Genomic DNA, 25,056 nt, shown 5'->3' with positions numbered 1-25,056 from the left:
TGGTATGCTAAATGGTCAGAACAAAATATGTAAAAGCTGAAAAACATTGACGAGTAAGAGGGTTGCATTTGTTTGTTACATTGCATTATGGCAGAAGCTGAAAGTAACAATTTTGCAAATGATTTTTTTCTCAACTACTAGCAGTGTAAACGAAATGAAAAACCAAACAGAAAACCATTGTGTTATATGTGATATGAGTAAAAGGGTTAACATAACTTCAGAAGTGTCAATGTTTATCCCCCAATCCTGGAATGACCATTTTATTAACTAGGCTCTTAGTGGGGAGACCCCCACTGCACACCTACCATGTGCCATGACGCCTAGGGTCCCTAAAAATAGCTGCTGCAACCTTATCAGCTAAGACATGAGAGGGCTCATGCTTGACTGCCGGCTTCTTTATCTTTTAACAAAAGTCTGTGCCTTTTTTTCACAGACTACCAAAGCACCACTTGCTCTTCACAAATATGACGCCGACCCCTAAAAATAATTCCCTGTAATAATAGTTTGACCTCTAGCACAAACTATGATCATTTCATAAAACTTATCATTGAAAACTAATCGCTTCCAAATTATTTGAGGAAATGCAAGGATTCTCTGAGAGTGGTGTTAAATTTCATACCCCCTCATTCTGGGAATTGCACATATCAACAAGGGGCCAAATTTGAGGGCCTTTTGTTGTTCCCATACAAAAATAGAGTTTGTGTAACGTGTCTAGTCACAAGTTATTCACAATAATAATGTGAAGTTTCCAAAATCAATATACACTTTCTTTATCTAATACTGTCCTCTTATATATATATATTTTTTTACTGATTTGAGCATTTTAGTCTAGATACCCGGTGGCCTCATGCTGCCGCCCACAGGTCAGTGAAGGTGCTACAACATCTGTCTTGGGGGAGGAGACTGCCAATTGCGTATCCCCTGCATTGTACTGTACATTAAATAACAAAGGTACACAAATTATGAGCATTGTCTCTACACAATGTACCAATGCCAGACCTCTAAACTTTTGTATGAGACTGGTTTGGGCAGTAGAATTACATGGATGTGTTTACAAACACTACCTGCTTTCTGAGGTAGTATCAGAGAGTTTAATGTTGTATAGTAATACACATCAGACACACATGTGCAGTCAATCATATGGTCTCCATGACAGCCGCCAGCTCCTTCATCTGCTTGTGAAAGTTCTGCCAAGAAACAAAAAGTTAACTCAAATTATCACAAGGATACTAAAGATGATGGTGCCTACTTGGAATTGCGGGACTGTCATCTCAAACGCCTTCTGGTTTATCTGGCCAGTTGGCTCAGCGATTTTCAGAAGAATGGTCACGAAGGGCGAGTTGAGAGAACGGCAGGTGTCAGAGCTCACTGCCATGCCCAGCTTCCACTGCATGTCCACGAGCTAACACAACAACAATGTAAACATACAACTTCATGAGTCATACTTGGGAAAGTAAACCAGGCCGCTATATTGTGTTGAAATTACCCGACCGGCGCTGAGCAAGTCCTGGGTGGCCTGCTGGACTTGTACTGATCCTCCATGTTCAATCCATAAATTGTGGAGGACCTGAAGTAAGAAACAAGAATTATGTAGCATTTGTATTCGGGGGGGGGGGTCTCAACACATCATGCATGCAATTGAGGCAAATTACTAAATTTGTTTTGAGTATATTAGCCAAACAAGACATTGAAAGACACTGAACCTGGAGCGACGCTTTGGACCATTTTTTGCTGCCTTCTTCTAGCCTTGACACAAAGTCGTCTGCAGACAGCTCGCTTTTCCCGGCAGACCTGCACAATTTAAAGTCATGTATTAATTGAATGCTCCTTTATGTATTTATACAACTGTGCCACTACACTACACAATACCTGAATGATAACAAAAGGAATCTGACAATGCTCTGTAGAGATTCATGATCAAGTGTGACTCCGGCTCGCTGAAAAATCTGACATAGCACAATAATGTACTACTGTAGGTCCCAAAAATAAGTTAATTAAGCACAGATTCCATTGAGTGTTTTTGCTCACGTCACAAATTTCTGCAGAGTCAACTCCTTTAGTCTTTCCTTGCAGGTAACTCAGGATATGATGACACTGGAGATTATATAAAATGTGAAGTGCAAAAACAGATTTATTTAGCAATCTTTCTAGTGACATATTTACTCACGTGTTCTGCCAATATGTCTGGATTGAGTCTGCAGATGTTCTCCACAACAATGTCTGTCCCTTATAAGCAATGAAAAAAAAAGTTAAGGACATTTCCTATGGACACTCAAAACTAAAAACAGTTGCAACATATGGCTAGTTAGCCAGTTCAATTATGATGTTAAGCTAACGCTATGCAGGAAGCTGCCCCAATCGGTTGTATTTAAAACAAACAATGTCATGTTTAGGTTAAAATAATAACTATGACTTCACGCACAGACAAAAGAATATTTATTTGACACACCAAGAGAGTGCTCGGCCGATGGCATCTTCGGATTTCCGCTTTGCTCAGAAATGTTCTCAAAGTGTCGATGATGCGATTTAACAGAGTATAAACTACTTCCGGGTCGCCACTAGATTCAGTTACTTCATTTCAAAATTCGTGGTAAAAATGAAAAATAGATATGGAAAAACGTATTTTAAGTAGCAGTGTGTGACTTAATGTTGATTACTCTATTGTGCGTGCAATAACGACGTTATTCTAAAATGTAAACCACTCAAAAATCTAATGTTTTCGACAAATTTGATCTCATTTTATAGAACATTTCTGACGGACGTGAAGGCAAAGGAAAGCTCTATCTAAACCCCGCCCTCATTTTTGGAATGTTTCATTCGGGTGGGTGGTGGTGTTTTAAATGGTAAAAAAAAAGCCGAATTATTTTAATGCTGGAGTCTATTTTGTAACGATTAAATGTTTGAAATTATAACTAAACGAAAGGAAGTTATTTAATTTCATTACATTTGTAAATATATTTGTAACTTTATATATAGCTGAAGCTGACTCCCCTTTTGATATTTATAAATAGTGAGTGGGGTTTACCGACGCGGAAGTGGAACCCGGCTGTCAAAGTCACTTGGGAAGACCAATTTTGTTCTTTCATTCTTACAACTTACTGAATTTGTTGTCAAAATGAGCGTCCCAACCTGGTTGCCCCTGGAGGCGAATCCCGAAGTACGTATTAATATTGATTTATTCTTTATATTGAGACACATTTGCCTGACAAGAAAACACAAAACATGTGCGGGCTGGCTATCTAGGGCTAGGAACCACGACACAAGCTAAGCGTTACAGTTTTAGTAATTGTATTTACGAATATTTAGCTAATATTTCTGTTTCTTTTCTGTCTTTTCAGGTCATGACAAAGGTGAGTGTGGCTTTATATGAATTAACTTGTTGAGAAACAATTTAAAAAACCACCCAAATGTGGAATAAGGCCCTAAACAACGATGTTGCCTTATGGTCGAAATTATTGATTTCCATTTTTGTGCCTAGTTTGTCAGCTCTTTGGGCATGAAGCCAAGCTGGCAGTTCGGAGACGTGTATGGATTGGATACAGAAATGCTTAGCATGGTGCCAAGACCTGTTTGTGCTGTGCTACTCCTCTTCCCCATCACAGAGAAGGTACTTCACGTTTAGACATTGGGTGGCAAAATTATACCGGGTCACCTGAATTGGTCTAAATGTTGACTATTGTTCTGCCTTTTAACTAGTATGAAGCATTCAAACAAGAAGAAGAAGAGAGACTGAAGACTCAGCAACTGAATGTGCCCACTGATGTCTATTTCATGAGGCAAACAATTGGCAATGCCTGCGGCACGATAGGACTAATTCACGCGGTTGCCAATAACCTGAAACACCTGGAATTCGGTGAGTTGTCATTGCGCTAAGATGGCAACAATTCAACATGGAGGCATGATCCTTTTTTGGAAAATTCCCCAAAAAATGGATTCCTAATTAAAGGCTCCTTTAATTAGAATCTACTTTTTTTTGACATGTTGAAATTGTCCTGCCTATATATTATATAGGCAGAACAATTTCTATCTCAGTGCTGCTTATAAAAAATAGTCCCAAGGTGGAAAGATGGGAAAATGTTCTCCTTCCAGCTCCAGAAATTAAAAGCCTTCCACAGTTAATATGGCTTAAGCTACAGGTACTCAATTGGCAGATCAATGAGCTAGCTTAGCTTCAAGTTTTTTGTAAAAGAAATTCCACACTGTGACTATGAAATGACATTGCTCCACCATGCTGCCAACACTATATTTTTATTTTTTTAGAGTCGGACTCAGCTCTGAAGAAGTTTGTGGATCGCACCTGTAAAATGAGTCCGCAGCAAAGAGGTGTCTCTCTAGAGACGGATGAGGTACTCTTGATGGGAACACAATACCATGAAGTATTCGTATTAGCATCAGCTAACAAGTCTCTCTTGTGTTTATCATCAGAGTATACGTGTCACACATGAATCCAGTGCACAAGAGGGTCAGACTGAGGTGTGTTATTGATTTTGAATTACTTGGATTTAATTGAAGGCGTGCTGTTCTATTTGATTTATTTATTTTCTTTATTGCAGGCACCAAGCATAGACGAGAAAGTCAACCTTCACTTTATAGCTTTTGTGAACGTTGGAGGGCAATTGTATGAATTAGGTGAGCTAACTGCAGTGATGATCACCCCTTAACGTATCCAAGATGGTTTTAACAGTTTCACACAAAATTAAACCTTTAACGTCATACAAAATTTCACCACAGCGCTTTGACCGCCCAACTTTAACTTGTCATTGAAGTTAGGGTGGTGTGTGTTAATGTGCGTGGGTCAGTGTGTGTGTGATTTAACTGGCTTACTTGTGTTTAACTTAATTTTGTGCACAAGTACGAAGGTTCAAAGTTTTCAAACTAAAAAATCCTGGCACGTAAACAAAGGATTTAAATGTGTGTTAATATATTTAAGCTCTTTGTGTTATGAGAGTTTTTTTTTTTTCTTTTCAAAGTCTTATTTCAAGTTCAGCAATAACAATATGATTTGCCTTTTCTGTAATTTCCAATGGTAACTATTAACAAATTATATTGTTTTTGTACTCGTCACACTGCTGGTATGAATTTTATTTATTAATTTATTTTAATTCACCCCAGAAGTTTTTTTTTTTCTCCCCAGATGGTGGTAAACCCTTCCCAATTCTTCACGGTAAAACAAGTGAAGATACTCTCCTCGAGGTAAGATGGTGCCATATAAAAAATGTTGATGTTGTAAAAAGGAGAACAGCCAATCCAAACTCTTGTTTGTTTCAGGACGCTGTGGAGGTTTGTAAGACCTTCATGGCCCGTGACCCACAGGAGGTCCGCTTCACCATTATCGCCCTCTCCAAAGATTCTTACTGAGGCGATCCAATGAGCGGAGGGAACATTTTTACTGCCAAAACATTCTCAAGTGCTGGCTTTATCCGCATTTTCAACATAGCTCAGCTACTGATTCACGGGAAGCTTTTTCAATTAAAAAAAAATTCCATGAATTATTTTGACAGAGTTGGATGAGATTCTTCGGGAGATACTTCAAGTGCTTACTTGTTATTGCACTAAAATGTTTACAAAATTGAGCACAGTTTTCAGTGTTGGGGCGGTTTCGGCCGCCAAAGACGATATTATAAAGCACTTACTAATCGAGTATCACTTGAACGCCAGGCCAAGTCACCATGTCCTTGTGAATGAAGCTTACATTTTTTTGTAATCATATAAAACACTTCTCAATTAAACGCTAAAATTAATGTCTTTGCCTTATCTTTTTGTATTGATGAAATTTTGAGTCATTTCAACAAGCAAATAAAGTAATTTAAGAGAAACCATATTACTTTAAATCCTAATTTATTTATTTTTTGTCGACGGATTACAACCCCAACAAACTTGTGGGTCAGCATTTCTAGTCTATTTTTTTTTACAATATTTAAAAAAAAAAACATTTTTAATACTTTATTTTGTTTGTTTGTTACACTTAGGTAATGCTAATCTGTCCAAAAGTGCAGCTCTGCTTACCTTTTGGCTTAGTGAAGGAGTCTACTAATAAGCTCACCGTTATATAAGAGTGCAGCAGAGCTTGCTTGAAAACACTTCAAAATAAATTAGAACATAACACTTGATTGTTTAATTTCACACTTGATGAGTTGGAAGACACTCCAGAGATCCATATTAGTAGGTAAACATTCAAAAGCCAATTTTCCACCATGGGTTACACTTTGACACTCTTCAATACACAGCAGTTTCCACAGAGTGGCGCTGCTGTGATAACTTTTGTGCCTGTTGCTTTTAAAAGAAAAAAAAAAGTATGATCTCTTCAAGGGAGAGAACTTTTTTTTTTTAACAATTTACCAAGACGTATTAGGGCTTCTTCAACTCAGTCACTTACGCAGAATCCGTGGAATATGGTCCTCGCCTACTGTATAAAGTGACTTCTGCGTGGGGAGGACAATTAAAAGGTGAGGATCACTCTAGACAGGTGTGTCTTATGGAATTTAAGCGCTGCGATCATGTGATATGATGCAAAAGAATGCGTGAGTGTTCCACCTTGCGCACAAAAGCGCACAAAAGAATGCATTTAACTGTTTCTTTTTTTGTTCGCAGTGAGATTAGTAAATAACACCTGGTTGGTCCACTTGTCGAGAAGAAGGGAGGACTGCACAACAATGTCTGTGAACGTGTAACTGCGAGTTCAACCGAGTGAGGTTCGGTTCCGTTTAAAGAATAACAAGATATTTCGGTGTGATGGAGTGGCGAGAACAATCCACGGTGAGCTGCCAGGACGCGTACGTGGAGGCACAGAGGTGGATCGAAGTGAGTGCACGCGTCTTTATTTGGGCTTTCTGTCATTGGTGTCAGTGACATTTGGACAGAGATGATGTCTTTGTCAAGAAATGGACGATTCCACACTTGGCTGACAAGTTTTAAGCTAAAAGAAAAAAACTTCAGGACGAAATAAAACTAGAGCTATTGTGTGTCACCGACGTGATGATGCGTCACTGAAATTCACATATTACTCATTTACTGTAGTACAGTTTTGGATTTAAGAGATCCAACATTTTAGTTAAAAAAAACAATTATATTAACCTCGATAAGTCCAAATGATCCAAGATTTTTTATATTTACCCCTTGTTTGCCTTGCTTTATTTTTTTTATTTTTTTTATTTATTTATTTGGCCCCCTGTCAGGAGTGGTTTGCAGGGGCAACATAATGTATAAGCAACAAAAATGTTCTATTCAATTTCCTTTTCTGCAAGGGTGACACCTTATGTCTTCTCCCAATGGAACGCCAATTCATAATTACGTAAAAAAATGTTTGAGATTATGATCTTTTGGTGGCACTTGTTTTGAAACAGGTCAAAGACTTCTGCAATTTGGTCAATCTAATTGTCCTTCTATCTTCATTGAGGTCCTTGGACTTTACACATTGTTCTGAGGATCGGTAGTGATTAAAAGTGCAAAATTAATTTGACATTCTTGTCCAAGACTATGTGTGATTTAAAGTGAGTAAATTATCATGATGTCATAGAGTATAACAAAGTACAGCATGAGTTTTGGCTTCTCGAATAGGCTGCGAAAAGTGGCTGAAAAGATGTTGCCTCGTCCCAGATATTCTCCTCTCAGCAGGGTGGCTTGCTTGTTGTGCCCAGCTTGTAACTAAACAAATATTGTTCCAATTTCACGAGGTGGGGGGGGAATGTGAATACTTTCAGTGTGACATCAGTGTCATGCACACTGGCCCATTGTAGCTCGGGGGCAACAAGATTCCATAAGGAAGCCCACCAGCTCGTGCAGGTAGAAGGCAAAAAGCAATTGGACAAAGGTTGTGGTTTTAACGAGAGGAGGCTGTGTTGTTGGATCCGTTTGCTGCTGAATGATTAACAAACCGCCAGGCTTCACACAACTTAAAACAGAGACTTGAGTGTTCTTAGTAATAATGGCGTCAATCTTAAAAAGTTATTCTCAGATGCTCTGCAGCTTGTCACATGGACACATTCCTGTTACAGGCCCCCAGCACAGCATCTTACATAAAGAACAGTAAAGGAATAGCAACAGTGCCAAGAATGTGTTGAAAGAGAGATTTGCACCACAATCTGCCCGCAAATGACATTTCTTTTGTTTGTTTTTTAAATATTTTGCATATGGAACATTGTCAAAACAGTCTCCAAGGCTTCATGTTTGACCACAGAGATGACTCAAAGGATTTGAAGTGTTGTCTCTCTTAGCTGTGACTTTTCCCCACAATCTCACACCCTAGTTATTTTAGTTTCATTTTTCATCCACAGTCTTAGAAACAGAGAAACACATCCACAATTCTGCCGTTTCTTAGCACCGGAGTGTTTCTGACATCTAACACACTTTCTGACATTCGAGACGCACACTTTTAATCTTCCTCATGAATCATAAGAATCACATGACTCATATAGCTGAAGCTCTGTGGAAGACTTGTGAGTAGGCAAGGTACGGCCCGTGGGCTACATCTGGCTTGCCCACAGTCTCTGACCGGCCCTGCCAGTCACTGTCAAATCAAAAATAAAATGTAAAATATGCAGTTCTTTTATTTTGAAAGTTGTGTTCGAACGCTTGTTGAAGCGAGGAAGATAGCAAGAGCTTCCACTTGTGTCTGCAGTGTTGCCAAGTGGTATTTGAGTGTCTTGACCAGGAACAGCATCTTTGAGTTGGAGGCCGTTGCAGAGAATTTTAGTTACCGTTCATATATAGAATAGCTACATACATGGAAATATCATTTTTGGCAGCTCTTTAATGTGTTTCACCAAATTGAACTCTTCTGTTTGTGGTATGTGGCCCAAGACGAATCACCTTGCGCGACCTACAGGCTGGTCATTAGTCGCCTCAATGTGGCGGTGTTCAACTTATTCAATTAGGACCTCACACATAGATGCTCTCATTGCTTTTAAATGTTGATGCAGTGTTGTATCAACAGTACATCGAGCCCAATGATATTGGACTATTTTGTATTGCCCTAGTTGGACCCTGTGTCCTTTTCTAGAACAAATGATTTTAGGAACATTCAGCTGATGGGAGGGGGGGGTGGTGTGCAACTACTGATGCGCCTCAGTGGCCTGCATGAATAAACATTAGCTGTGGTCTCGGACTCGATTCTCTCGATTATTTGCACTCAGTCTACAATCCACATTATTGACTTACGGAATATAAGGAGCAGCGTGTTGCATGTACTGACATCTAGTGGATGGACGATGGTTTTCTCTGCAAGATGCAAGATGGCACATAAGTAGCGTTGCTTTGATGGTGCTTTTTCAGCGCAGTATTGAACAAATAATTAATTTAGAGCCAAACATGCTAACAAACAACACTCTTCTGTAGTTCTCGGCAACAAGACATTTTATCTAAGAGGAGACTGAGGGCAGCAAGAAACTGGGCTGTTAAAGTAAAGTGGAGGCTGTGGAGTATGTTATGGAACAATGGCGCGTAACACGGTAAGACAGCTGTGTGTATGTACTACGAGGATTTACAATTACTATCTTTTTGCTGTAAAATTGTAATTTTTTTAATTATTTGATATAATTAAATGTATTATTATGAAGTGAAAACCTATTTTTATCTCTTTTGATGTTATCCTTCTCATATGACATTATTTTCATGACATTCTAAGATTTTACAACTTTTCTTAGAAAATTAAAACGTTCCATTCTACAGTTATTTTCATAAAATCAAATTTTCTCTTAATATTATATATTTAAATTATTTAAAATTTTAACCTTTCACAAATGTTATGAATTATTATTGCAACTGACATTTTTGTTGTCATTATTATTATCACTTAACTCTTGTAAACTCACGTTTTCTCACAATACAATGGCATCTTATAACTGTTCAACTTTCTAGTAATGCTGTCGAAAATTAAAACTCCATTTAAAAACAATTATACAAAGACTATGTTCAAAATTAAACCTTATATTTTATGAAGATTTTTTTTTCCTCTTCATGTTGCGACTTTATTGTTGTGAAAATATGATTCCTTGTTTCCTTGTGATATTATTCTCATAGATAAAAAGAGAGACTGAAAGCATCAAGAATAAATTAATTAATGTGAAGACCCGAGGAGTACAACACGTTTCCAAAGCTAAGACGCAGTCACTGGTTTTCTGTTGGACTTTGTTGCCTAGCAAATCCATATTTACAGCTCTGCATTTTTACCTCCTGTGTTTTGACAGTAAATTAATTGTGGCATCTTCAGTGACAGCCCCGATGAAGACCAGTAAGAAATCCTGCCAACTGTAACATGTAGTGGGCACAAGGGGGAAAATAGTCGTCACGGGACGCATTCAGCACATTCTTGAGGGGAGCACAGGCTTTGGAGCTTTTGCAGCAAGGATTTGAAAATCTCCGCTGCTTCTCTTAAATCTCCCCCGTTAAATGAGAGCAGTGCTCTATTGCTGCAGTTGGGAGTTTTTATCTCACGCATCCGACAGCCAAGCGAGAGTGGATGTTTGATGTCTCTAATGATTACAATTAAGAGTGCACAAAAAGTTAAGTGCTTGGGTGAGCCCTCTGCCCCTCCTGTTTAGCTCAGTTAACCCTTGACTAATTTTCATTAGGTAATGCTACAATTTTTTTTTAAATCTTCACAGTGTACTGAAATAGGATACTCATGTAATTTGCTTGCTCTCCGAACAAAAAAGACGGTAGATAGGGCGACCATTAAGGCTTTTGTGATCCTTGAGAGGGAATGGGACACAAAAGCCGTAATAGGAGGAAACATCACAACCAACCCGCTCAACTTGTTTCGAGCGTGTCACCTGCAATACCTCCTTGCATTATGGCAATAAATAGACTTTATGTTAACCACAATTAATAAATTGTCACTATTTTTATACCATATCAGCCTGTGACTTCCTGTCACTCTAGAGTAGAATTAGAATGTCTTGAAAAAAATAAGCAGGCCTCCCACAGCAGGAAATCGTAGGATAAAAAAAGGAGTCGCCAAAATATGATGACAATGGCAACCGCACTGTCCTTCCTAAGCCAAGCAGAGTCAGTTTACAACCTGGTTGGCTTTGTTTTGACTGTCAAGAGCGACGCTGGAGGATTAAGTAAAACCCAGATGGAGATGAAAATTGAGAAACTTGTTTCCATTTCAAGTTGTAAGTCGACACTCCTAAAACAGATGTGCATTTCAAAACATAAATAAATCAAGTAGTAATATTAGCAACATAAACATGTATTAGTACAAGTCTAATCGCGACTTATAGTCCGCTAAATACGGTATAAGGAACTGCAAGATTTCCAGTTGCGGATGATGTAATAAACTTGGCCGTGCCATCTTTGATTGTGCATCTTTGTGTGACAACCCCATTCCGCTCACATACAATCACATACCTGTAAAGATAGTGGGAAATACAATAAATAGTAATATTACAAGAATACGGCCTCATTCCAATACTCTGTTGCCAGTCAGTGATGGTTTGAGTGTGTTGCCGAAAGCCCAATTATAGGATATAGGCTGCCTAAACAGGATAAACGGTATTCATGCAGCATTCCAGATGTTCCGTTCACATTGGGGTTTGGGAATCCGGACTGGGTTTAATGAAGATTGAGAGCACCTTGAGGAACACCTGAAGCTGTTCCACTTTGCCCCAAAGACGCCATGTGGGAACGCTGGAGGAAATACCTCAAACTTCCGCTCCTACTGTTCTCCACATCCTACCTTTCTTCTCCACCCCACCACCCCCCTCGTGGTCACATACCAGCACCTCCTCTTCTTAGCCTGCACTTGGACACTCCTAACTTGTTTCTCTTCCCCTTTTTTTCCCAGGCAGTCACCAAGAAAACATTTAAGGGCAAAGACTTCCGCTCGGCTCTGGAGAGTGGAGTTCTGCTGTGCGAGTAAGTATCCTGCGTTTTCGTTTCTTCTCTTTTGGCTTTTTGGTGTGACTGATGTTTCCCAGCAACCAACCCTCGAACGCCCCCGAACGCTGACTCTTTTCTTGTTGCTGATCTTTTGTGTCATAAGTTTTGACAGCCTACAACTGAATGGAGTCATCGGACATTTTTTTTGTTTTTATATTGAAACATCTAGTGTGTGTGGGGGGGTCATTTTCATGGGGTGTATTTATCTAGATTGCACTGATTGCTCTGATATTGCTGATTGATTGGCCATATACTACGTAATTGGTTGGTCATTTCAATAGGTACACTTGCATAGTTAAACTGAAATTCAATACCAAAACTTTTATTACCTTTAAAAAGTGACAATCTCATCCCACGATGGGGGTGTTTTCCAAAAATGTAATATTTGGAGAGTAATGTAGGTTAGTTACCATTTCATCTTTTGTGCAATTTGCTCATGGCTTCATGAAAACATGTAGACATATATGGGTGCTGAGCAGTTAGACATATATGAAGGTGTTCTAATTTCTGGTTCCTGTTTCAAATGAAATGTTTGTTTTTTGTATTCTAGCTATATTATTTTATTCTTATTTAGCAACATTGATCGGACAAAAAAAATCTGAAACAGTCGTTGGAATGATGAAGTTTGTTTACCACTGTCATCTCCAACTGAAATACAACATTCTGGTGGATGTTGCAGTTTTTAGGCAATCTTAGTTCAAATAACAATCCATCAAAGACACCCATGCTGTGTATTGTCAGTTTGAGGAAAAGGGAAGATGAAGGTTAAATCACTTTCACACTCTCAAACACAACGTGACCCGTAGCTGCCATTGTGCGCTGCTGGTTATCGAAGGAAGACGGCTCGCGAACACGATTGTTTCCTACGCAGCTTCCACTTTGTTATCTGATCCAATGGCAGCAACTTTCTATTGTGTGACAAACATTCCTTTTACATTCTTGAACGTGCATGATGTCGCCACATTCGACAACACAAAGAATGGGCAACTGGTGGGCTGCATACAGCCTGCAGTTGCCGCCAGTGGCCACAACCACACTATGAAACCACACTAAAAAAAAGAAAGAAAAATGTTTTAAATACATTTTTATATTACATCTATATTTATTTTGGGTTGGGGAGGCGTTTCCTTGTTCCTGTACCCTGCAAATAGCCGGTTTCCATTTTATAGTTTGAAGTTGTAACGTCACCATTCACTTGCAGTCATGGCTTAGTTACTTACTATAATGTGAGTAGGCCTTGTATTTTTTTGCAGATTTGTAATGATTTGCAGGCCAAATATAGTACCTCAATAATATCAACATCTTCAATGAGTTGATTTTTGTGAGAAAAAAAAATTGGCATGATTTTCTGTTTAGTTCAATTTAATTGTCAAGACTCATTTTACACGTCATAAATGTCTATCAATCCATTCTCCACACCTCAATATGGTTATTAATGAATAATTCACAATAAATCAACCAACAAATTATGAATTATGTGAAATTAATCAATGGAAAATTCATCAATGAATAATTCAATGAAATAAATACAGTAATAAACCAATTTTAGGAAAATAATTACTGCAGTTGACATCTCACATGACAGTAAAACTTAATAAACTATTCAGTGAGTCTTTATTTCACTTGTGTGGAAGGTCCAGCTTGTTTACATGGTGTGGCAGAACTGCCACTGACGAAACCATATCCAGGTGGCCGCCATTAAACACTGTCGTAAACACTGCAGGGCTTTGCAAAACTTTTTGTTCATTCCCCGTAACTTAGAGCAGACTACCAAATGTCTTATGTGTTGTTCCTTCTCCTCCAGTGTGATCAACAAGATCAAGCCCGGCATCATCAAGCGGGTCAACAGACTGCCAACTCCAATCGCTGGTTTGGTAAGTCTTCTTTACTTAAAAGTCATGAATTTTTTTTGACTATCAAACCAAAACTAAAAATATCAAAACACAAAACGCCATAAAATATATTTAAAAATGTAAAGTAACATAACTACATAGAATAGAGAACCACTTTAGAATGTTGCTAAATCAAAGAGGCTTTCTGTACCTCTCCTACAGCTCTCTTGAAGGTTTCGTTACAATGTGTTATCTGTAATCCTACGAACATACACATAAACACGTAGTGGGGGTAAAACTATAACAACATAAGACCTTGTCCTTGTCTGCTATCTTTTAGCCTTGGATAAGGTCAACTGCAAGCTATTCTAGATTGATTTCCTAAGGGTTCAAGTTTAAGACCTAGAGACTCAACTATTTGTATACAAGCAATTCAAAGGGCAATTTTGCGAGAGGTAGTGACCAAGCCCTGCCGCAAATAGTGACAATAATTTACGTCCACCCAAAATGTTCCTAATTAGATGCCACAAGATATAGGGAAAGGACTTTTTCTATTAGACAAGGCTAAGGTTTGACTAAATGATGATCCTCCCTTTACTTCAACACCAAAATCCCACAAGATGCCATCGAAGCAATATTTATATACTGAGCGTAAAACAGTAAATAGGTGAATGTTTCAACAAGAAATGAAGGATAGGTCCCCAAATAAGTCCAAAAATACCAAACCACAAATCACTGCATGTCCTCCTGAAGCCGTAAGGAGCTTTTATTATGTTTTTTTTTTTTCTTCATCATTTTGCTTCCAGCAAACCTTTCTCAGCCTGCCAATGTATAGTAGATGTAAGATGATTTTCCAGAGTGGCTTAGCTAGTTTCGGGGAGTGTCTGCATCGAAGTTCAGGGAAATGGAAGCTTGAAAAGGTGCCTTAAACCCAGCCGTTACAAAGCTCTCTCTTGTGGGAGTAATTGAGTCCAGCTGCTTTGTGGAATCACAGAACACCCCCACGCACACACACACACACACCGAGTCAATCAACATACTGGGCAGTGGAAGCAACACTGGATACAAAAAGTAAATAAGACCACAAGTCGTACAAAATAATGGGGGATTTCAGGAAATGATTTCATAAAACGATTTCAACTCAGTGAGCAGCTGATAGTGCTTGTCTTTGTAGCTTGTTTTGTGACGCTACCACAAAAGAGTTACAGTGAAGGTAAATAGTGATGATAACCATAGAAATGGATGTTCAACACCAGCGAATCTCTTGGAACTTGAGGTCAGTGAGCATCTGAAGGATTATCTCCACGCTTTTTCATTCAATGATTGCTTGCATGTTTGTAAAGAGGGTTTTAGTCATATCAAAACAACTTTTAGCTTCAAGTTTTACACATTAAACACAGTCCATTAACACATTGTCAACTTCAACTCATTTTTACACTTGTTATGACAGTTAGGAATCCTAAAGTGTGCCTGCGCCATCATGAATATTATGACATGATTCCCGCACCTTCCCCACACAGGCAACGCCAGCTAAAGCAAAGTATCCTGCTGGATCTGCTGCGGTATTTTCCGAGACTTGGACCGCAAAGCTTTTGAAACCAACCCGGTCGTAAATTGTGCAGCGAATACACAGGAAAAGTCCCGCCTGGCCGGCAGCTATTGCGTACCGTGAACCGCACAGAGAAAAGACCAGGGTCCTTCCAAGCTAACATGGCTTAGTCTCTCACACTCAACTGGGAGCAGAAGTGGAGATTTTTTTCTCCTCAATATTTTTATAGCCACTCATAGTCCTTTTAAGGACTATTGATGCACCAATTGTGTGGTTTTTAAGCATATGAAGCCAAATAAGGTAAAAAAGTTGGAAAGGTAAACTCTCACAGGTTTGAAATCTGGTCAGTTTCTAATGAGCAGCAGTGGGAGACTTGCAAATAATAGTGCCCCCAAATGTGAACATGAACACAGTGAAGCTTGAAAGTCAAGTACACTTTACTTGTATTATGAAAAAGCTTCACAAGCCCACATTTGACAAAGATTAGCAGCATCCCCTGATCTAATCTTTCCAAAGGAAAAAGCGTTAACACTGAAATTTGTGATTTTATTCCTCTTGTTTAAAGAATTAACATTGCTTAAACGAAAATATTTTTGGCTGCAAATGAAGATTCAAGCAACAAAGGCAGCATTGTGTTGGTATTTTTTTCAACTCTTTGAAAAAAAATGATTACAGACGAGAAAAAAATATATATTTTAAAATTGACTTGTTTTTTATTTTTTCACTTTTAAAAAATATAACTTGTTAATGTTGAAAAAGGGAGAGGTCCATTCATCCACCCATTATCTGTACCGATTGTCCCCACTAACAAAAACAAACAAAAGTAAAATTCAAACAATAATAATAAATAATCAAAATAGTACAAGTAAAAGTACACAATTTTCATTTCGGATTATATTATTGTTATGCAATCAACTTTGTGTTTTGTGAAAGTTGTAGTCATCCAGATCAAATTCAGGCTGCGGTGTTGGAAGAACAAAAACCTCCAGAAAGGAAAGAGTAAAAAAAAAAAAAAAAACTCTGCTTTTGCAGAAAATTTAGTAACATTGGCTGCAGAGAAGAATTCTTTTGGTTTTCTTTTGGGAAATTTTCCCAAGTCAGCGCAATGCTCTGCTTTGTGTTGCTGCAAGAAACAGCGAGCTGTGGTAACATGAAGCGAGCCCGTGTTTAGATTTGGCTTGATGAAGGGATGAACCAGCTCAGGCTGGATACGGCAGACTCCCGATTCCTGGTTTGATACCCAATTTCCTCCATCGCATCAAAGTATCCACCAACAAGAAAACTAAACCCCCGATTGGTCCTGATGCTGCGTCATCACTGTGGAAATTAACTATTTATTTTGCTTTATTGCCATGGCAACAAGAAAATAGTATTTTTTACTGTTACTATTAATAAAGTGGAGTCTGTTCAATAGTCCATTTTATTAGCAATTTTTCCTCACTGGAAACGATGCAAACAAAAGCTGTTAATGGGTGTATGTGATTTCTGGATTCAGGCCTCCATGTCTAAGAGACATTTAATTATTATTGAAGCCATTACTTGTGCCAATGACAGACAACTGCCAACAACTTGTTCCCTTCACACAGAGAATATTTTAAGGACCTGAACTATGCAGGCTGCTATTTTAATAGCATTGAAGGCTCAAGTTCACTTGAGACTAATTGCAGTGTTTGTCCGTTTTAGGCCCAAAACTGCTGCTGCAGAAAAGAGAAAGTCGACCACAATGTGACCGATGTATATGTAACGGACCCGACACAATCTGTTTGAAAAGTCTGCGTGTCAATAAGAAAAAAAAAGATACTTTAAGTCTTCATGAAAAGGATTAGTGGGTGGACAAGGCATATTTAGCGAGATTAAAAGCGGCAGCGTGGCATTCCAAAGACATTGTTACAGTGTTATCTCAAAACTGCCAGTGTGTCAGCAATGTGTAATTCAATTGTGTTCATAACAAAGTTACATCAACTTTAGTTTTAATAACTTTGAAGGCGATTACAATGTTGGTAAGAAAGGCTCGGTGGAATTGGGTTTTTTTTTCTAGCAGGAAGAAAGCTTTGTTCCCCAACTTCCACCTCAAAGGATATCTTGAGTGGTCACATGTCAATCACAGTATTAAACTGAATGAATCAAATCAATGAAAATACCAAACAACGGCCATTTAGGGAACTACAGAAAAATTGACATATCGTTCAATGGCACTTTTACTTAAGAGTGACCCAAGTTACGAGTTCTTCAAGATACGAGCCAGAACTTTCATTTTTTTGGAGCACACTAACGCGCTAGGTTTTGGCATTGACTAATGTTAATGATCAATTTTCAATTCTCTCTAAACCTTGATGGCATAGCAATGTCCACAACTGAAGTGTCCTTGAGACTGAACCTTAAATTGTCTGGAAATGAGAATCAATTACTTACCTTTGTAAACAAGAAATAAATAGAATTATTGGGGATTGTGGTCATTTTGTTACATTCTTGACCACAAGCTTTTGTTTTTCGTCTATATTCATAGAGGATCTTTTTTGCACTCAACCCAGAAATCAAACTTGCGACATTCTTGTGCTCGGGCACAGTTTGCGCTGTTTTGTCAGTCAGTCGGCTCATCAACATTCTGGAGATTAGCCGAAGAAGGCGAGGTGGATAAACACCTTAATTAGTTTGTGCATGTGAACTATGTTAGAGATGAAGAACAAGATGTCAGCCTGTGGCCCGTGAGCCGTACATGGGCCTACAATAATGTTTAATCTCCCTGTGTAATTGTATCATCAAATAAAATGAGACTATAAATGTCAAAAATAAACACACTAACCTAGATGCTCAGCACAATGCATTCTTATACGCCGCAATTTGTTGCCGCAATTTCGTTTTCTGTCTGCCCGCAGTCTCCTCTTGGATAAAACGTGTCTACTTACAAAAAAGTAAACATAGCAAACACCCGTTTCCTTTCATTGTTGTGTTTGTTAGAGTGTCTCTTGCCAACTGGTATACTCTACAGCATGACAAAAATAAACAGATGTGAACATTTGTTGACACTGTTGCTCTGAACTGTGCCTCAAAAGTTGAGAGGTCCTGGGTTCAAAAGTTGGCTCAGGCCTTCCTGTTTTAAGTTGGCATATTCTTCTCAGGCTTGTGTGGGTTTTCTTTGGGTAGTCCAGCTTCCTTGCACTTTCCAAAAACACACATGTTAAATTCCTGTGCAATGTGGCAATCCTGCAAGTGAAAGCTCAGAGTGAGATTTTAACCAATGTACATTCACACTGGGCAAGATGGCATCCGCCTGGAACACTCCAATTTGTCTATACATGTTGGAGTGTACTTAAGAAAATGAATGAATGAGAAATAAATCCCTATATTTTATGGCAAACTAATCCAAGCAAACAATATTTGTTTGGCACATCATAAATTTGGAGTGCCAAACTGAAATTGTACTCCACCCCTCTTGCTCAAGTCGAATTCCAATGTAGGGGATCTGTGTTTTATTGGTTACCTTTAATTTTACATATTAATAATTGGATGGTGCAATTATTACAAAGACAGCATGGTTGGGTAATTGGTCTGTGGGCAGCTACAGTGGCTTATGGAGCCAGCATGTTTTTGCCTATTTAAAGATAGAATCTACCCAGCAATTACACCAGACCATGATGATGTCATTCCACGTCCTCACTTGGAACTCACTTTAGCTCTGTGGGAATTGTATAATGTTGTATATTTACATGTAAAATGATTACCAAGTCTCCCTTCATGCAAATATTTTATGAGTGTCTCTCCCCTTGCATGTTGAGGTAACCATCTCCAAAATAAGTCGCCACAACAGATTCCACAAGTTGTGTATTTATTCTCCCATATAACTAAACTCTAACTTAAAGAAATCTATTATTATTATAAATATTACTATTATTAAAAATGTAATACAAAATAATGATTATATACATAAATAAACCAGCAATTCAAAATCAATCAATGATAGGTTAGATTTTTATCTATTTATTTTATTATATTTTGGGTCAAATCAGAGTAGGCAGGGAAAAATGAGGGCCACTTCTCCACTAAATATAATTTTAAAAATTGACGATCACAACACACACGCACGCATACACGGTAATTTTGATGTTTTCTTAATGTTATTTGTCAGTCCACACATGTTTATACTTTCTTTATACATTTAGTAATGATAGAGGTTTAACATCTATATTTTTATTAATAATTTCAATCCTTTATATATACACAACTGATGCAATTACTTGTCCCTAAAGTCGATGGAAGAAGTTTTTTCTTTCAGCCCAACGTTTCGTAGCAACCGTCTCCCAAATAGGCCGCTGCACCTCAGATTCCACAGAAAGGGTGTGAGAAGGAGCACAACCATAAAGCCTCGTGACGTCACACTTCCTCATTTTAGCCACACCCTTGCCCTGCCTACAGGTGGCGTTGCTGCTGTCAGTCAGCTCCTGTCACATGGTGCCACTCCTCCCGACACTCAACTGCGTGTTTGTTATGCACACATGCTCCTCCCTGCCTTCCTGCTTGCGCGATATGAACTTTGGAAGCAATGAGTAGTCACCAGTGCAGCCAGAAAATTCTTGAGTGATTCCCTTTTTGTGTGTCTGTGTGTGTGCGTTGGTGGTGGACAGCCCTCATCTGTGCTCTCTTGTTCTCATCCATCCAGGACAACATAAACGTCTTCCTCAAAGCCTGCCTCAAGCTCGGACTCAAAGAGGCTCAACTCTTTCACCCCGGGGACCTGCAGGACTTGTCGTCAAGAGTGACAGTCAAGTAAGTGGCTGACTTTTTGTATTCTTTAGTGTGTGTGTGTTTGTGGTATTGTGTATGAATGAGACTTTGAATCTGGTTCCGCACTGTTGCACGCTCGCACAACATGTGAATTCATTAGAATTGGCGTCATTGCCCTTTGGCAGTTGACAGAATAGCCTTAAGACTACCTTGCCAATTTTGAAGAAATCTTATTACAGATAGAACCCATTGAATTCAGATCCAGAAATATTTTTTTACTATTGTTAAAATCTAGTTTTTTGGAGCTTCAATTATTTACATCACAATTCAAGTAAAAAAAAAAAAAAAAAGGCATGTTTTTTTGCAGGACATTATGCTGGAATATTATTAAGAGATGGGACATGGGCTTAGGAAGAGATAGTAATATGGTTTTGGTCCAGAACTGAAATCTATTTTCATATCTATCTATATATAGAGAGAGAGATTATTTTATTATATTTTTCACATTACTGCAGCATTACATAAAAATGACTAACCCTGGAAGACCACGTGAATATTTGATATGGTGGTGCCATGATTCCTTTATCACCTTTGTTGAGATTTTTGGTGGACATTTACATTTATTCCAAAAAAGAAATGGTTTGACCTTGAACAGTACTGCTCTGTGTATCATTGATTGTGTGGCCCCAGGAAAAACCCAATCAAATATTTTGTATGCCTACATGTTCACTGCAAAACAATTATCAATATTAATTTTTGATTGAAAAGTGCATGAATTTTATTGAGGAAAGCAGGTGTTTGCTTCAGGTGTGTATGAATGTGCACAATATGGTTGCTGGTCCAAATTGAGGTTGTTTGGCTTTGGTGGGGTGCAGTTCGAGCTTGACATGTATTTTCATGTTGGAACGATGTGTAATGGATGAAATATGATTCGTGGATGCACTCGCCGGCGTGCTTTAATCTTGTTACTCCCTTTGGTTTGTAGGTTCATATAGTGCCCTCCAAAAGTATTGGAACAGCAAGGTCGGAGGCAGTAAAAGTATTTCAAATGACATCTGTAACAGTCTGGTGAAGTCAATGGGTCGCAGTTATTGCAAGTGAGGTTTTATGCCACCATATTAAAAGAATTGAGCATGCCGTTCCAATACTTTTGGAGGGAGCTGTAAGTCAGTTGAGAGGAATGAAAGTAAGTGCAGCAATACAGTACAGTCAGGTCAATGACATTTCGACAATGTTGTAGTTTTGGGAGTGTGGCTGGCCCGCAGAGTGGCATGTCGAACAACCTGTTCGCTTTTTGCATTCAGGTGAGTGTGCAGGAGGGAGCTGACTCGATGAGGCACCCTTTCGAGGGGATTTCGGATTTTCATGTTCGGCCTTGGGCTTTTTTTTACCTGTTCTACACAATTGCTTGTCTCATTATTATATTATATTTTGGGGCGTTTTTTTTTTCCCCCTTTCTCTCCAGTTCTACTGTTGTAGGCGGATTTTTTATTTTTATTTTTTTACTTAAAGATACTTATGACCTCTGCAATCCGCTTTTTTTCCCCATCATCCACTGGATTAGCCAAGTTTCGTTGATGCCAAAGGTGATGTTAAAAGCACATAAGACACAGAGATCAACAATATGTACACTAAACAAACAAATCTGTCAGGTTATCGTGGCACACCTTCCAAGCTAACAATGATGCCCTATGCTACAACATGATATCAGTGCGTCAAACACTTTCTTTATGGAGCTTTGGAATGACTCGTATTCCTGTCGCTTATCTTTTTGACCACTACCGCCATTGCCGTTTAGTTTCATGTCTTCTTTATCGTCGTTGGATATATGTTGATGATGGTGTGCCTACAAAGATGGCATAAAATTCCTTTTCAGCCACAAAAAAAATGAAGTATTGGACTGAGAGTAGCGCTCAGCTTTATTTTTTTGAGACAATAAAAGTCGTCTATTCTCGAGGCTCCATATTGTTGAAAGAGTTACTACCTTAGTGTTTACTCAAATAGTGTCCTCCCCTATGACACATTGGTTGTGTGCGGGTTTTGTAATATTTGTAAAAATACGTGTCTAAAACAAATCAACTCCTTACTTCTGATATTAAAAAATAAAATAATAATAAAATAATTAAAAAATAATTTAAAAAATGAAATATATATATATATATATAAGTATTAGTATTATTTAATTTTGCACTTTTCCCCTCTCCAACATCTCCACCAGCCCCTTTATGAGTGGAAACAAAAGGTGCACTGCATTTCTACCACTGGAGTTTTTGTAATTTACAAGTGCACTTTGCTATTGCACTTGTTTTGCGGTTCTCTTTGCCACCGTGTGATAAAAAGGGAGATGAAGCGGACCCCCTGTCCTATTATTAGGCTATCCAGAGGGTCGCTTTGACAAGCAAGATTGTCAAGCTTGATCGGAATGGTATCGTAACTCTGTAGAGGAGCTTTAAATAGCGTCCCCCCCCCCCCCCCCCTGCATTCTGCAATGCATGTGAGGTTAAATTTGTATCTGTGTGTGTTTTGAGAGTGTTTTGTTCAGGAAAGAAGTATGTTTTTGAATTTTTGGGGGGAAAGAACACATATGTGTGTGTATAGAATTGTGTTGCCCCTGACAGGAATTTATGAGCCGAGATAATGTAACTAATAAAACAACAGGTGGGGAGACTAGGAGAAGACAATGTCAAGCGTCTTCATTTAACTTGATCAGAGCGCGGCAAGAGAAAGTAGTCTTCAAACAACTGTCCTTGCTCTGTGTCCAAAAGCTTTCACCCCCCGTGAAGCCATTGTACCATGCGCTTTTCTCAATCTAAATTTCCCTTTTACACTGTGAATAAATAAATACAAGAACGATTATTGAGAATATGACAGCGACCATGCTGAAGGTCTGCTACAAGTTCGTACGGCAACCCCAGGTCATTGTGAAGCTCTTTGCGGTGATTGAAGGTTTCCAACTGCTGCAAGTGTGTGTTTGTGAGCGTGCGCATGTGTGCGGGTTTTTAAACAAACCATGACTTTGGCTTGTGTGTAGAATGGTAACTTCCAGGTCAATTTTACGTTTCAATCTGAAATGCTTTGCGCATTGCTGGTGGAAGTTAAGTTTGCATTCGCGTTCAAGCTAATTATAGTTTGTAGCTACTAAGGAGTTGCCTGATCCATAGTAGGTACTAGTTATGAGTTGCTAGGTGGGAGTTGTTAGTAGGTTGTGTTGGCTTCACTATCCTATAGTCTATTGCTTGTAGCTTGCAGTAGTGATTTGCATACTAGCTACCAAGGCATAGCTTCAAGAGAGCGTTCAGTCTTTCTTGGTTTTGCTTCCTAATGCTTTGTATTCTGTTATATAACTTTCCATTTCTCCTTGTCACATTTAATAGTATTCCTGTAATGGTATTTCATATTATTCCAAAAATGTGTTGATTTGCCCTTAATAGATAACTCTTCTTCATTTGACACCACTGCAAGCCCAGGAACAAATGGACTGCTGCAAAACATACCAAAGCCACGTAGGAAGTTAAAAGCAAGAATACTTTGAACCCTCATCCAAAATATTTCGAGAATTTCAATGTCGCTCGACCGGTTTGCCATCGAAACGGGATGTGTTGCAACCGTATGTCAAACAATAGTCCTTGCAACGCTTGATATGGGTTAGTTTGAAATATTACAAGACTTCAGGCCAGGGTAACGATTGTAACAATCGTTCTGGTGAACTTGTAACATGGGTATGAACTTGTCCCTTGCTGTGGCAACCATAAAAGTATTATTGGACGTTTGTATGCCGACCTTTGAGCTTTGCAGTGATTCTATTGCCTCATGCTGGGGAAAGCTACCCTCTGATAGAAGAGCTGTTATCAGTTACGTAAAGTAGAGACAATATCAAAAGTGTCATATACAATAGCTAGTGTTGCAGCAGGGATGATAAGAGCATTTCATTCTGTACTTTAAAAGATGACTTTTGACCAGGCCTGCTTCATCACACTGGAGGTTGTGATTCACCACTGTGTTAACACCGAATCTTTCCTTTTTTTTTTCGGCTGACAGGAAAATTAAAGTCTTCCAGATGAATCATGGAAACTATTTCCCTTCACCGCAGGACTACAGCCTGCAGAGCAGCCTTCAGGAGAGTGTAGCTTCGACTAGCTTGTAGCTTGCGCTGCTCCATTGTAGCGTACAAGCTAGTGTCGAGTAGTTTTTTGCTCTAGTAGTTTATACCACCGTTTAACTTGTGCTACTAGCTTTTAGGTTACTAGCTGGATACTCAGGTAGTCAGTAGCAATTAGCTCGTGTTAACATAAATACTACCTTGTAGTTGCTGACTTGTGTTGTATGAATCGTGATTCTTCCAGTAGTTTGTAATTAGGTGCTTGCATTAAACCACAGCTTCTATCTAGTAGCTTGTACTCGATTTGAGTTTATCCTATTGCTATCGAAAATAGTGTGGGAGTACGAAGTTATCTTGGGTCCAGAGGAAAGGCAAAACATCATCACATTGTATAGACTGGGGTCACCAAGCTTTTTGAAATTCAGAGCTACTTCTTAGGTATCAATTAAAGAAAAGGGATATCAATTTAATAAACAGTTATGAAATAACAAATTTGCTCAAATTACCAGTACTATGTTCAGAAAATGGATGGATGGATGGATGGATGGTTATTATGATGTGAATGTTGAATATATTATCAACAAACCACAGCTACTATAATATGCAGTATATCCAACAAATATTATTTCAATCATAATATGTACTCCAGTAATATATTCAGTAATATCTATGAATTGAGAGCTGAGTCCAGCATAAAGTGTGTGTTGTTTTTTTCTGGAACGTCATACTGTAACTGTAAATTACAATGCATGGTAAAATCTACATCTATATAAGGCAAGCTTTTAAAGCCTTAACTTAAAAACAAAAAATGAAAATATCCCAAAAATAGTGAACATTTTTTCAAATCAATGTCAAAAAAAGATTTAGGGACAGTAAAGCCATCTTTGATTAAAATTTGCCATTGATTAGTGTAATTTATTTGAATGGAAGTACATTACCGCCCCTTGAGGGGTCCACCGATTGAAGGAGACAAT

General features: G+C 38.5%; 3 protein-coding genes across 12 annotated transcripts in view; 2 read left to right on the top strand and 1 right to left on the bottom strand.

The window, feature by feature from the left end:
- Positions 1–1,050: 1,050 nt before the first annotated feature.
- commd6 (COMM domain containing 6) lies at positions 1,051–2,603 on the bottom strand. Its single transcript, XM_088382085.1, has 8 exons — positions 2,450–2,603; positions 2,168–2,226; positions 2,029–2,094; positions 1,870–1,946; positions 1,704–1,791; positions 1,487–1,567; positions 1,250–1,402; positions 1,051–1,187 (listed from the first exon to the last, which is right to left on the bottom strand). Exons 1-8 carry the CDS (start codon positions 2,472–2,474, stop codon positions 1,137–1,139), a joined length of 600 nt encoding a protein of 199 aa, XP_088238211.1. The 5' UTR covers positions 2,475–2,603; the 3' UTR covers positions 1,051–1,136.
- Positions 2,604–3,338: 735 nt separating this feature from the next.
- Positions 3,339–5,741, top strand: uchl3 (ubiquitin carboxyl-terminal esterase L3 (ubiquitin thiolesterase)). The gene is made up of 8 exons (XM_088382084.1): positions 3,339–3,350; positions 3,479–3,607; positions 3,697–3,853; positions 4,261–4,346; positions 4,426–4,473; positions 4,554–4,629; positions 5,135–5,193; positions 5,269–5,741. The coding sequence occupies exons 1-8, from the start codon at positions 3,342–3,344 to the stop codon at positions 5,356–5,358; spliced, it is 654 nt and encodes a 217-aa protein (XP_088238210.1). The 5' UTR covers positions 3,339–3,341; the 3' UTR covers positions 5,359–5,741.
- A 542-nt stretch (positions 5,742–6,283) lies between these two features.
- Positions 6,284–25,056, top strand: part of lmo7a (LIM domain 7a) — a 41,361-nt gene continuing 22,588 nt past the window's right edge. For 4 of the 10 annotated variants that reach the window (XM_088382737.1, XM_088382738.1, XM_088382742.1 and 1 more), the window contains exons 1-5: positions 6,291–6,446; positions 6,592–6,801; positions 11,786–11,856; positions 13,685–13,754; positions 19,919–20,025. In XM_088382737.1, coding sequence (XP_088238863.1) covers positions 6,733–6,801; positions 11,786–11,856; positions 13,685–13,754; positions 19,919–20,025 — 317 coding nt within the window. In that variant the 5' untranslated portion in view covers positions 6,291–6,446; positions 6,592–6,732. The other 6 variants (XM_088382744.1, XM_088382743.1, XM_088382740.1 and 3 more) reach the window with 4 other exon arrangements.

Source organism: Syngnathus floridae, chromosome 8, assembly GCF_059516105.1.
Source record: "Syngnathus floridae isolate MCC-2025c chromosome 8, RoL_Sflo_1.0, whole genome shotgun sequence".
Lineage (NCBI taxonomy): Eukaryota > Metazoa > Chordata > Actinopteri > Syngnathiformes > Syngnathidae > Syngnathus > Syngnathus floridae.
Note: the sequence above shows the minus strand (reverse complement) of the source record. Positions and strands in the feature narration are given on the sequence as shown.